Source organism: Calidris pugnax, unplaced genomic scaffold, assembly GCF_001431845.1.
Source record: "Calidris pugnax isolate Ruff unplaced genomic scaffold, ASM143184v1 scaffold273, whole genome shotgun sequence".
In the NCBI taxonomy this organism is placed as follows: domain Eukaryota; kingdom Metazoa; phylum Chordata; class Aves; order Charadriiformes; family Scolopacidae; genus Calidris; species Calidris pugnax.
The window spans coordinates 1,742,614-1,756,247 of NW_015094508.1; the positions used below are offsets into that span (position 1 = coordinate 1,742,614).

General features: G+C 41.4%; 1 protein-coding gene across 1 annotated transcript in view; it reads right to left on the reverse strand.

Moving 5' to 3' along the window:
• The window catches only part of PGM5 (phosphoglucomutase 5), a 70,484-nt gene that overhangs the window by 7,539 nt on the left and 49,311 nt on the right, over nucleotides 1-13,634 (reverse strand). Inside the window, exons 8-10 of the mRNA XM_014965135.1 lie at nucleotides 9,311-9,446; nucleotides 7,917-8,100; nucleotides 1,813-1,947 (exon numbers count right to left, since the gene is read on the reverse strand). Of these exons, the coding sequence (XP_014820621.1) occupies nucleotides 1,813-1,947; nucleotides 7,917-8,100; nucleotides 9,311-9,446 (455 nt within the window). The remainder of the gene's footprint in view (nucleotides 1-1,812; nucleotides 1,948-7,916; nucleotides 8,101-9,310; nucleotides 9,447-13,634) is intronic.

The window sequence follows — 13,634 nt, forward strand, 5'->3', positions numbered from 1 at the left end:
GCATGCTCTCATTTGTAATTAGTCAAAAGTTCAGCTAGATGAATGCTGCAACTGTATCCTAGTCTTCAAGTATTTTTTGTGGGATTCGTTAGACAGGAAACATGGTCAGATCGCACTTTTTGTGTCACAAGTTTACTCTTAAGTCCACTGCAAACCTCTAAAATGAACTCTTAGTCTACCTCTTACCATGACTTATTTTCATTTCATCTATGCCCTGGCTACATAGCAAAAAGAACCGTATTTAAAATGGTCAGCATAATTGGGACTGATAAATAATTTGTGCTGTAACAAAACTTGACACAGCTGTGGTGCATTGACCTTGGGCTGGCCACCAGGCACCCACCAAGCCCCTCTATCACTCCCCCTCCATTCTTTACTGACCTTGATGTCTGCATAGTTGTTTCTCCCACATATTCTCACTCCTCCCTCCCTGCTGCTGTGTTTCTTACCCTTCCTAAATATCTTATCACAGAGGGGCTACCAACATCACTGATTGGCTCAGCTTTGGCCAGTGGTAAGTCCATCTAGGACCCAACTGGAAATGGCCCTGTTCAACACGGGGGCATCTTCTGGTGTCTTTTCACAGAATCCATCCCTGCAGCCCCCCCCAGTACCAAAACCTTCCCGCATAAACCCAATGCAGTAGCAAGTGCAAATGGGGTTGCAGTAATGTTCTTCCTCGGTCAAAATATATTTATGGCCCTGCTAGGTGGCTAAATTTGGGTGCACAGAAAAACAATAAAATTGCTAGAAAATGGTCCTTTATTCTGTTGGAGGCCTAACATTATACGTATTCCATTCAAGGAGTAACTAAGGATGCACACTGCTACTTAAGAAAAAATCAAATAAAATGAATAGATCATATCTGCAGGAATGGACTCTGCAACATTTCCGGAAAAAATGAAGCACTTTTCGTGACTGACAGACAATTGTTTAATAGCACAAGAAGAAACTTGCTAAGTCTATGGTGGGAATCCGGTGAAAAAACAATGCCAAACATTTACCTAGAGTTCACATGCATTTGACAGCATTTATGTTTCAGTAAATTTGTATTCACATTCTAGTCATGAATACAAAACTACATGGGACTTCAAACTACACGGTTTTGATTTACTACAAACCAAATGCTTATCCTCTCTACCACAAAACATCTTTAGTCCTCTCTTGTTGGGTACCACAGCATAAAGGTGTTTTACTGGGAAAAAACTGAGAGTTCAAAATGTGATTTATATTAAGAATTGTTTTATACATGTGCTGGACTATGCTGCAACTTGCTCTCAACCTTCACTCTTCTTAGGGAAGTGTATGGTTATGATATAATTCTCAGACAGATGCAAATTTTTCCCTTACAAGGAATCCCTACATTATTTACACTCTGGCATCCGCATTTCCTAACTGTACTCTCATCGTCAGGAATCCCTGGGATGCCATAATTAAGCGTTCCTCAGATAACCTGGTATTTTTTATTGTTCTATAACTCAGGTTACAACACCTACAAAAAAAAAAAAAAGAGTGAAAAATAAACTAGCATGGCTTCTTTTAACAGAATAAAAGTCACCGCCCAGCACTTATCAGCAGGCAATCTCAACCTTTGATATTCCTGTTGTGTTAGACACTGCATAAACTTACATTAAACTGCTGGTCCTGCTTCAAAATGTGTACAGTCACATGATTAGGGAAATAAGCCACAAATACAGTAAACAGGGGTCAAAGTGCTGTGTGTTCCTTCTGATTAAAAATGAAAACCAGTAGCCGTTGTTATCGCAGAGGAAGTGAACTACTTATCAACTTTTTACAATGTTTTTGCATTACCTGTGGTTCCTTATTGTGTTGGCTAGGATCCTTTTCATAACTCTCTGCATAGATCCGGAGAGTAGCTCTCACGTGGCTAGAAGCACTCATTCTAAAGATAAGCCTGGATGCATCTGAAAAAATAATCCGTAGCCCCTATGAGAGAAAGAGGGGCAGCACATAAGTAAGGTGGCAATAAATTTACAAATCACAGTTCACTGCTTTAAAATAAAAAGTGAAATTAAGAGCCATTTGAGTGCAATTCCTCTTTCACTGAAACTTTGGACAACTCTTTTATTAGTCTTTTTTCCTCCTCTAAAGACTAAAAATTACCATGTGTATTCCCTCCCACTCCTCCGAATAGGGACCCTCTTACAGCTGTTTTTATTTTCTTTAGCTGATTTGTTCTTGCTCTGTGTGGCAGAGCACAAAATCAATTGTCTGAGAAATAGCTGTAAGATCAGCGAGGATCAGTGGCCTAAGAAATAGCTACAGGAACAAAAAAAAAGTTGTCAGTAGTGAATACAAAAGACAGGATCAGTTGCTACTCCCTATAGACCGTCCATCAGTGTCTGATTGCAAGGTTTCCAACAACAGTCTGTAGTATAACTTAGAATCATAGAATGGTTAGAGCTGGAAGGGGCCTTAAGGATCATTGAGTTCAAGCTCCTCTGCTGTGGGCAGGGACACCTCCCACTGGACCAGGTTGCTCAAAGCCCCATCCAACCTGGTCTGGAACGCTTCCAGAGATGGGGCATCCACAACTTCTCTGGGCAGCCGGTTCACCTGTCTCACCACCCCCACACTAAAGAATTTATTCCTAATATCTAATCAAAATCTCCCTTCTTTCAGTTTAAAATTCTACCCCCTGTCCAATCACTACAGTCCCTGATAAACAGTCCCTCGCCATTTCTCCTGTAGGCCCCCTTTAGGAAGGCTGATATGTCTCCCTAGAGCCTTCACTTCTCCAGGACGAACAACCTGAACTCTCTCAGCCTGTATTCACAGGAGAGGTGCTCCCCCCTCTGATCATCTTTGTGTCCTTTCTCTGGACTTGCTCCAAAAGGTCCATGTCCTTCCTGTGCTGAGGACTCCAAAACTGGACACAGTACTCCAGGTGGGATCTCACTGGACCAGAGCAGAGGGGCAGAATCACCTCCCGTGACCTGCTGGCCACACTTCTTTTGATGCAGCCCAGGATGTAGTTGACTTTCTGGGCTGCCAGTGCACATTGCCAGCTCATGCTGAACTTCTCATCCATCAACACTCCCAACTCCTTCTCCTCAGGGCTGTTCACAATCCATTCTCTGCCCAAACTGTATTTGTGCTTGGGATTGTCCCAACCCAAGCGCAGGACCTTGCACTTGGCCTTGTTAAACTTCATGCAGTTTGCATGGGCCCACCTCTCAAGCCTGTCCAGGTCCCTCTAGATGGTATCCCTTCCCTCCAGCTTGCCGACCATGCCACACAGCTTGATCGGCAATCTTGCTGAGGCTGCACTCATTCCTGCTTTTCATGTTGCTGACAAAGATGTTAAACAGCACCAGTCCCAGTACCAAACCCTGAGGAAGGCCACTAGTCACTGTTCAGCACTTGGACATTAAGCTGTTGACTGAAACTCCTTGAGTGCAGCCATCTAGCCAGTTCCTTATCCACCAAATGGCCCATCCATTAAATCTACATCTCTCCAATTTAGAGACAAAGATGTCATGTGGAATAGTGTCAAATGCTTTGCACAAGTGCAAGTAGATGACATCAGTTGCCCTTTCCCAATCCACCAACGCTGTAACGTCATTGTAGAAGGCCATCAATTTGTCAGGCATGACTTGGCCTTAGTGAAGTCAAGCTGTCTGTCACCATCACCTACTTATTTTCCATGTGTCCTAACTTTCCATTTCCCTAAACTTGCAAAACTTAACTTAAGCTGTTAAATTAATTTCAAGTACACTAATTAATAGACATTAATTGTCTGTAGAATAAAAAGGATTTATTACTATTTAACTCGAATTTGCTCTTTAGTCCCATCTTCCCCTCTTTTTTTCTTTCCTGCTCCCTCCTCCATACTGTATATATAAACACATTCTTCTGCCAACCACAGACTTGGATCCACAGTCGACAGTCTTTCTAGAAGGTCATTAAAGTCAAAGGACTAAATTTCACAGTTAAATAGTTGTAGTGTTTCAATACTCTACCAATTCTGCACTAACTTGCAGCCTACTTCCCTTTCTGGAATGGTACCCTTAGGCTAAGTGCCACCTTTCCCATGCCACTGAACTTTATTTCCCCTTTTAGTGCCGCTGTTGGCAAATGCCTAGTGCATAAACTGAGATCCTTGCTACTTCGGTTTAAAAATGAGAGAAGATAATTAAGAGAGAAGCATTTTACTCTTCCAGCTTTATCAGCAGCTTGAGAAGACACTGATGTTAGCAACACAGTGCCCTAATACTCTAAAGCATAAGTAGAAACCTTTGTTTCCTTGGGTATGTTTGTATGTAAGACTAGGATTCCTGCCATACAGCTGAAAATACTCTGCAAAAGGGAATTTCAGAGAAACAGTGGCTGTACTCCTTAAAAAAAATCCTAAGTGGGAGGGAGAAATCATATGCTATGGCCTTTACAGCTAGACTGTCAAAGTCAACCTTCGAATTACAATATTTGCACTTGGAGATTTAGTTTAAATCATTTTTCAGAGAGCCCAACAGCAAAAAGTCTGACTTTTGACTGTCCCTTGGAAACAGTGATTTAGGCGCTGACAAAGAATTTGACTCATGAAGGCCACACAAATTAATGGGAGCTATTAAATTTTTATATTCCTCACTGTTTTCTGGAAATTATACCTAAAAGCTGTGAGTTACAAAGATTTGTTAAAGCCAAAAAAGCCAGCCAAAAACGCTGTTACCAAATAAATATAAAACAGCATTGCCTGGAGAATAACCTGCAAGTCTGCATCTTTTGTAAAGATAAAACCAAATTCGTCTTCCCCACTTGTTCCAGAATACACAGTCTAACACATAAAAATTTCTTTTTTGACATTTTTGAGCTTTTGTGGTCAGCAAGGTCAAAGCAAGCTGGTGAAATTGCAAGCATCCTACTTACTTTGTCATGATGGTCTTTTTTCACCTGACATAAGATCCACTAATTTAAAGCCACATATTTGGTATTTACTATATAGGGAATGTCAGCTCCAGGGAACATAAAATTTTATAAAGAAGAGTAACACACTGAAAAGCCCAGTGAACAGAAAAACTTCCAGCTTTAAGAAAAATAGGACACAGTATTTGTCACAAGAATTATGCTTTCTTATGGGAACAGATTCTTTTTTTCTTGGAGGAAGCAGATGAAAAGGTTCAGTACACTCCCACACTGAACATCTGCAGATTATTTATTTTAGGCAAATTGGGCCTGCTAATGGATATTAATGAGCTGTGTGGAAACTGAAATAAAATTATGTTCCGTGGTTAACCCACTGACTTTGAAGATGATATGATTAAGATGGAGCTTCACAGGGATTTCCTTCTTTTACATTACAATCCAACTAAACAGTCTACTGATGTATTAGTATCTATGAAGCACTCAGAAAACCAAACCTATTACATGTTGTACTATGTAGCTTGGTTTCCAGTGGTTTAAGTTTTTTCCAGTTACCAATTTCATAATTAAATAAATAATAATAAATTAGCATCAACAAGACTAAGGAGTAAACAGAGCAAAATACTTCAGGATTTCAAAAAAACATTGTTAAAGAGCATGGAGTAATACCAATGGAAAATCTACCCTAGCAGCAACATACTAGACATAGGAAATGCACATAAATTAGGAGCATGGGAAATGGTTATACTTTTACTTCAAAATACTGAGATTATCACAATTTTTATTTGCTCCTCTATGTACCTTTGAGTGTCCCACATGCATAGCAGGCCATACTCACTACTCTGATGGGAAATACCTTATTGCTGATACACAATTGAAGTATCATTTTGGAGAGAGAAGAATTTTTTTGCCTTATCTCTAGAGAGTTATCCATAGTAACTTTTTTCCAGCTTTTCCAATGCCCAGTTCCTGACTCTTGCTCAAACTGAAATGCAAAAAACCTAAGACTACATACAGAACCCTTTGCATCCCAAATCTAACACAGGAACTGGAGCACATTAACAAACTTCTAATAACAAAGCTCCAGAGTTTTATTCTGTGAATCTCATAATGTAAGAACCCTTCATTAAAGAGCTCAAAGTTAACCATTATAAATGGTCAACCTATACTTCTTGTCCTTCTAATTCAAATTTCATACAAAAATGCAACTGGTCCCATTTCTGGCTTGCAGTATCTTCAGGAGCAGCACTGTTACGTGCTCATGTGCGCAAAGGCTAGCACAATAGGACTTTAAAAAATGAAAACAGTCTGCAAGAAGAGCAGAACGTTTCACTTAATTTCATGCCTTATTATTGTACTGTGATAAACAGTATTCATGAGTTTCAACAGCCAGAATGAATTAGAAGCCACAGTCGGGGCATGTTGTTGACTGCCTATTTTGTTGTTGCTGTCTTTGTTTTCTGAACCTGCTGTTTATTAACACTGATGAATTATCATGCAGTCAACTTCTCATTTATGAGACACAGTGCAATTACATTGAATATAAATCTCTCCCCTTCCTACTGGGGAACAAAAATTTGAACAGGTTCCTGAAAATGTAGCTGGAAAATCTGCATGAAGCTCATGACAGTCAGAAAGAGACATCTGTATTCAGATGCAGAGCAAGCTACCTGAGGAAAATGGCAGCAGTGGACTGTTGTTTCATGTGCATGGACCAATGTCCTCTCTTATTTTACTGTGCTCAGAGAATCCCACCGAGGCTGCAGACACACAGAGCCAGGAATGTGTCCTTGCCAAAAGACAAGCTGGTTGAACTGTGCTCTCAATAAATACATGCTTCTCCCTATGAAAAGACATGCTTTCTGGTTTTACGGGCTCACTTTTCAGGCTCCATCTGAAAACAGGCCAAGTCATGTTTCTCTATTTGTGTTACATGGTGATGTGATTAGTAATTATATTCCAATTTAGGACAAGGGCTTTGGATGTAAATTAAGGGGAAGAACAATGCACTGAAAATTCGCAAGGAGTTTTTTATAAGTACAAGGGCCACACATCTGCCGTGCCTGTAGTTTTCCAGTGGACTTGGACACAACAATATCCTCATATCTTGTTTCAGCAGTAATATGCACAAAGAGAGTAGCTCGGTGGCAGGTGGGCTGCTTGTATTAGCTGAATGTAATGATGAATGGAAACTATAAAGACTCAGAGCATAATGGCATGACAATAGTTTTAATGGCTTGTAATAGCATTTGTTAGGGTCTGGTCAGGTCAAGTAATTTACAAACCAGAGAAACTAGGACAATAAAAATAAACAGCATAAAATCAAAATACATTTTAATATGAGTTGTGGCACGTATTCAAGATGTTTGAATATGCATTTATACCTGGCAAAAGTACATGGTTAGTTTTGAGCACACTGTGAAGTTAAAAACACTGAAGGCACAGTTTGAACTGCAGTTCTTGATAGCTAAGGAATCTCATTATGGACACAGCCCAAAAGGCACACAGAACAGGTCATTTGGGCCACAGAAGTCAAATGTGCCCTCATATGGTACAATCCACTAAAGCAGAGCATGCTATTGGCTACAACAGACAATGTGCCTTAATTATGCAAATCCCGTGGGTCAGCAAGAGCAAGAACATTTTAATTTTTTTTTGTAATGTATAGCAAGTGGAGATTTCAGATGGAGAACAGAAAAAGCAAAGACTGTCTTTCTACATGACACTTTGAATTGTTCAGGAAAGGGAACCCTCCCTATACGTGCACTGCTGTCAACAGGGACTCCATCCCCTCCTACATTCTCTGTGACACCTCTGCCTCCAGTTATGCAAAGCAAGTGCAAGCGAAACCAGAGGTGGATTATCTTATCCAGACCAAGCTAATCTTAAGTAGGAAATGCAGCATCTATCAGAGCAAAGAAAACACCATCCTATAAATAAATTGAGAGGCTTGCCAGCTGACTGTTAAAAACAACACTGCTAGAGACAATATGACAGTTGCAAAACTTTGCTACTCCATCACTACACAGCCATACCTGTCTTTTGGTCACAGTGCCATCCACAGGATCTATGTACTCAAAGCTGTCTGTTCTTTCCACACTGTAGATATTGTTCCCCACAGCAAACTGCTGATGGCTGAACGATTTGTCAGTGATCAAAGCTTCCAGGTCTCTCATTATGAAATATGCTGTTCTGGGTTCCAGTGCTTCATAATCAAACCTTGCACATATTAAAAAAAAAAAAAAAAAAAAAAAAAAAAGAAAACAACACAAACAAAACCCAAGAGCCCAAGTCTAAGTTTAAATTCTGCTAGGGAAAGAATATTCATTTATAAACATCACCCAGTCATTTCTGCCAAAATTATTCTGAAAGATACTTTTCTATGTAACAATGGTGCAAGTAGTTAATATATCTAGAAACAGCAGTTGAGGAGAATCAAAATCAAACATGAAAGCATTCTGGGGCAAAGGTATGTTCTGGAGAGAGTGAACCAAGAAGTAAGTCCCCTACACCTGAGAAAAGAGTTCTGCTTTCACAGAACTGAATATATTCACAATTAGCAATTTAGTGCTTACTTCAAAAACCAGAGGTGGACCACTGAAGTACTGACTGCAAATCAAACCAGCACAGGCATGCAAATTCTGTACAATTTGACCATTACGTGTGTGCACTACAGTTCTACACTGGCCACCTGACACGGAGTCAACAGAAATCACTTAGGAAACACACAATTTCTAAAGCAGCATAGAAAACATCAGTACACAGCTATCTTTTCCAAATTAAGGACACAATCAGTGCAGTGCTCAACAGCCGAGGGAAGTAAGGGAAAAAGTTTGCTACAAGTTTTGAGGAACAGTTGTGTGCAAAAGACCTTACATATATGTAAACTCCTCTGGATTAAGTCTATTCTGAGAGAAAGAGAGAGGCAGAAGCTAAGATGTAAATGACAGTTAGAATTCACCCTTTTGAGATCTTAATAAAAAGAAGTAAATGTTCGGATCTTTGGAGGAGTTCTCCTGAATTAGAAATAGGCATAGTTCCAGTTCTCACCAAAAGCAGTTCTCTTCTAACACAGAAGCACATACAGAAACAAATGCAGCAGTAAATCCTGCTGAGATTTTGATTTTGCTATGCCTACAGATTCCACAATAAAAAATTCAAATCTTTCTGCCATTCTACATCAAAAAATTCAATTACTCATGTACTAGAAGTGACGTATACATGCTGCTCCTTCAGTAACTTCTGCTGCCACTTACTCATCAGAAAATACCTGCCTACAGAAGAGAGGCAATCTGTGGAAAATTTTCATTCTGTGGACACAGCAAATGCACACCTAAATGCAGCTGAGCACAGCTAAACAAGCCACAGTTGTAGTAGAAACGTCCTATGAACTGCATAACTTCCTGCGCCCCTTCCTTATTTTTCTCACCTGCAGTAGTAGTGCCGGCCAAATTTTGTCCAGTGATCCCTGACAATCTCCTCCACGCTCTGCTTCCGAGCTGCTAGGATTGAAAGCCAAACTAGCACAGCCCACAGTCCATCTTTCTCTCGAAGGTGATCAGACCCTAGAGAGACATGTGTAAAGCACATTATTTGGTATCACCGCAACTCAGATAACAAGGTAAAGAGGCTGGGAAAATGTCTCATTTAACTTTGTGTGTCGCATAACAGTGATCAACAGTACTAACCCCAGCAACTCTGATACCTTCTAGATGGACAACCAGAACTGCCATTTAAAATGCAATTTATTTATATATGACAAAGTCTGTATTCCTAAGGTTAAATAAAAATATGTGAATAGAAATGGTAGTAGTAGGAAAACATTTTTAGTCATGTTCCCGCTCATTGGCATAAAGGGTGTTTTCACACCTCTGGTACTCTTTCCCAGAACTGGGCTAGATAGGCAAACCCCTGGCCATGAACCAGAATGTCCTGAGTTATGTGAGTCAAGTTCAACAGCATCTCCTTGTCTCTGCAGATGTTCATCTGTCGAGCTGCAGAGAAAGAATTTTCCCATTCCATTAAGAAATGAAGATTTCCAGAATGTTCGTGACTTCCCATCAGGACAAAAAAACAAGAACCTGAAAAAACGTTTCTGGAAAAAAAACCCAAACCAGAGAATAGCACTTCATCTCCTTTCTGTATTTTTTCATACCTCTCAGTGGTAAAGATGTTGGGAGGGTCAGATCCAAATCCCTTCCTAGGTTTATATTTATGAAGGCAGAAATTGATCCAACAACAGAGACTAAGAACAATTTTGGAATACCCCATAGGATTTAGCACATACTCTCAGATAAGGGAGGCACAAGTTCAAGTCTGTTATCTGAACTCAAAAGAGCACAGACTTGATCTTGCACTTCCCTAATCCAAAGCCAAAATGCCAACTTGGAGTAATAGACTGCTCTGCAACAGACATCTAACTTGTCTTAACCAGAAACATTTCTACGAAGCTAAGCTCTGCCTGTTAAAATTGGAATGTACCAATCAGCAAAAAGTGTCAGTAAAATCAGTATTTTCTAACAAAAGACTGTTTCATGGGAAGGTTCTTGGTCAGCCAGTGCCCTCTCCTTTTGGATAAGTTAGAATTTTTTATGGCAGTATGTATCTAACCCAGATTACCAACAAAACACAAGGAAGCATGAGAATTAACACAAAGTAAGATCCAAGACACCTAACACTCAGCAGATGCTGATGATGACTACAAAGCTAACAAACTCAAGAAACTCAAAGAGACATCAAATATGTGGCTGTTGCTCTGGCTTAATAATACTAGATTTGGTTGCAGTATGTTAGCTGCAACCATATCATCTTCTGTCTAGTCACACATTACTGAAACCCTGAATACAAAGCAAGTGCAGTAAAAAAGCAAGTTTTGTTTCCTCCATGAATTACCTACCAATCAGGGAGGCAACCAGTAGAATCACCTGTGCCCTTAAAAGATATTAGCAAAATCCTCCAGAGAGGAACCTAAATACAAAGTCTTAGGTTGAAAATCTGTTTTATGAAATACCCTCCTTCCTCACACACATAAAATTCTGCAGCAGTAAGACTGCTTTGCAGTGCTGTGGCTTTATGTAACAGCCTGTAAGGTCTACACAGTCATCTGTCAAAACGGCTGTGGTTTGGTACTGGCAGAGGACGTGGTTCCCACAATATAAACTGATGCACTGAAGCTGTTAATCCTGTGAAAAACTGTCAACAGAAAACTAAAGACGTACAAGGAAAATAGCAAGGCATGCAGAGAGGCACTGTGATTCCTAGAGTTCAGTCTTGGTGTCCATCTTCCAGTCACTGCTGCTGCCTTGGACTTGTAGACCCTCTGCCTGGGAGAGCGCAGCAGCCACTGTATCAGTTGCTACTCATACATATCGACTAGGAGCCCATCATCCTGGACCTGCCACGGCTCTGCCTGGCACTTACACTTCTTGTGTTATGCTCAAGCCTGGAGGTGTAGACCTCCAACAACCTGAGTCTAACACTAAGCAAGTTATCTACCACAGAGTTAACAAAATGCCAATTACTATTTCAGCACAATATCTGAATTATAGAGGAATGATGACTGAAGACTTGTGAAGAGGAAAAAGATTTACGTGAAGATTGGGTCTGTGTCTGTGAATTAGGTAATGCAGAAAACAAGGACATAAAATACTGTAGATGGATTTAAGAGCTGAGAGAGACAGCAATGTTCCTTTGCATCTGCAAAGTAGCTGTCATGATAAATACCTACTTTCTGACACTTTTTATCTGCCTTGATCTGTAATCTGAAGCTCTCTCCATCAAGGGGAGTCTCCTACTGCAGTGCCTAGAGCTATGGGCTGGTCCTCCAGGAGCTGCTGTAGAAAGAGCAGTGGCTCACTCTGTTCCCCACTCCAGACCCCAGGTGCCAAAGCACAGACTACTCAGAAAGAGAAAGGGCAGGGTTATTTATGAGGTCTCAGATAGAGCTTCAGATATGACAGGAAAACAGATCACAGGAAGTCAGCCCTGTGGACAACCAGATGCTCACCTCATCTACTCCCCCGCTGTGGTAAGGCTTAGGTCAGCTGAAGGATGCCTTCCACAGAAACACCGGCGGTAAGGCCTACGAATCATAAAGTCAGCTTTGCTCGTAGGCAAAGCAGGGGGCACAGTCACAATCACTCTCATTGTAGCCAAGAGTCCACCCCCAGATAACAGTGCCGGTGCAGGTTTCTGCCACCACCACCAAACGACAGACCTAGAACAGAGCTGTCACCTCCCACCGGTGTCCGCCCTTCCCCTGGCAGCAGCATCAAAAATTGTCAGGCTGGGGGCTCCCTGGTGTCCAGCCGGGAGCAGGCAGATGGGGGAACACCAGGGTGGCCCCAGCCCCAGGCATCAGACACCCCCCTGGGGATGGGGCCGGGACGTGGGCCCGTGGGCAGGGCTGTGGGGAGCTGGGCATCAGCCCTGCTGTGGCACCGGGCAGGGGCCAACAGCCCCTGAGGGGTGACACGGGGCCTTGGGCAGCGTGGGAGAGCTCCCAGGGGGTGGGCAGGGCCCTAGTAACAGCAAGCCCACCCCAATTCTCCTGCTGTGTAACACGGCCGACTGCAAGCCATCAAATCCTACAAGGAAAGGCACAGCATTCATTTGGCAAAATTGCCTATACATCATGACGAGAGTGCAATGGTCTGAACTGAACACCAAAGAAGAGATGTGCTGTGATTTAACAGTTTTGAGTGTGTTTCATTGAACCAAAATCGTCCAGTGAAGCATGGAGAGAAGAATTTTTGGAAAGGTCTCTGTTGTGCTGAGCCTTGTTCTGGCATGACTTAGCTCATAAATCTCTATGAAGAGGGATGAGTGTATGCACGTATCGTTCTTCTGATCCATTTAGCAGTTTTGGCATGTGCTGTGTCCTTGTGTGTCCTTCAGGATGACATACAGATTGTTGCTTCTCTGGAAAGAGAAAGTATTGGAAGAAAGCAAACCAGAGGAAAAAAGTCTGGATGGAAAAGCTGGAAACAACCCAACTGTTCCAGAATCGAAAATCACTAATTACAAACACTAGCCTGATCTGAGTACAGGGACAATAATCCTATGTGCCCAAGAAGTGTCTCAGTTCGTTATTCTTAGGAGGAGGAAAATTGGCAACCAGGATTTCTCAGAACCTGTTTTTATTTCCACCTCTTTTATCTCAGCAGCCTATCCATCAACTGGGTTATTATATGCACATACACTGTTTTATTTCTTGTTTTTCTTTCTTTTAGCAAATTAAAACCCACTACCACAACCCTGTTAGTCAACTTTGTTTTTTCACCTACTGTACCTTTGCTGGTGGCTTTGCCCTCTCTCACTTACTGTTACTACATGGTAGTAGCAATTTCTACCACATGGTAGAAACTGTAGGGATGGAGCTCGTTCTGCTGCCTCCATTCAGTTAACAGCACTCTTCTTTGCTTTACAGATGCACTATCTGCTATGGTGGATCTGCAGAGGCACAGATGCCCTATGCAAAGAGATCCAGTAAAAGGTGCCTCACAACTATGTATTCTTGAGATTGCAATACTAACAGTCCTACTGGCTTGCTGGGGACTCTCAGCTATCCCAGGATAATTCTCAGTAATACTTTTAATTGAAACATCCAAGGCATTAATGAATTCCGGCCGCTGTTTAAGGAGCTGAAGCAGGAAGAGGCAACAGAGCAGTGGAGTCAGCAAATATTTTTCTGATTATCCCATCATATTTAATTTGAGGGAGATTATAATAACAGCAACTATTTCAACAGCTTA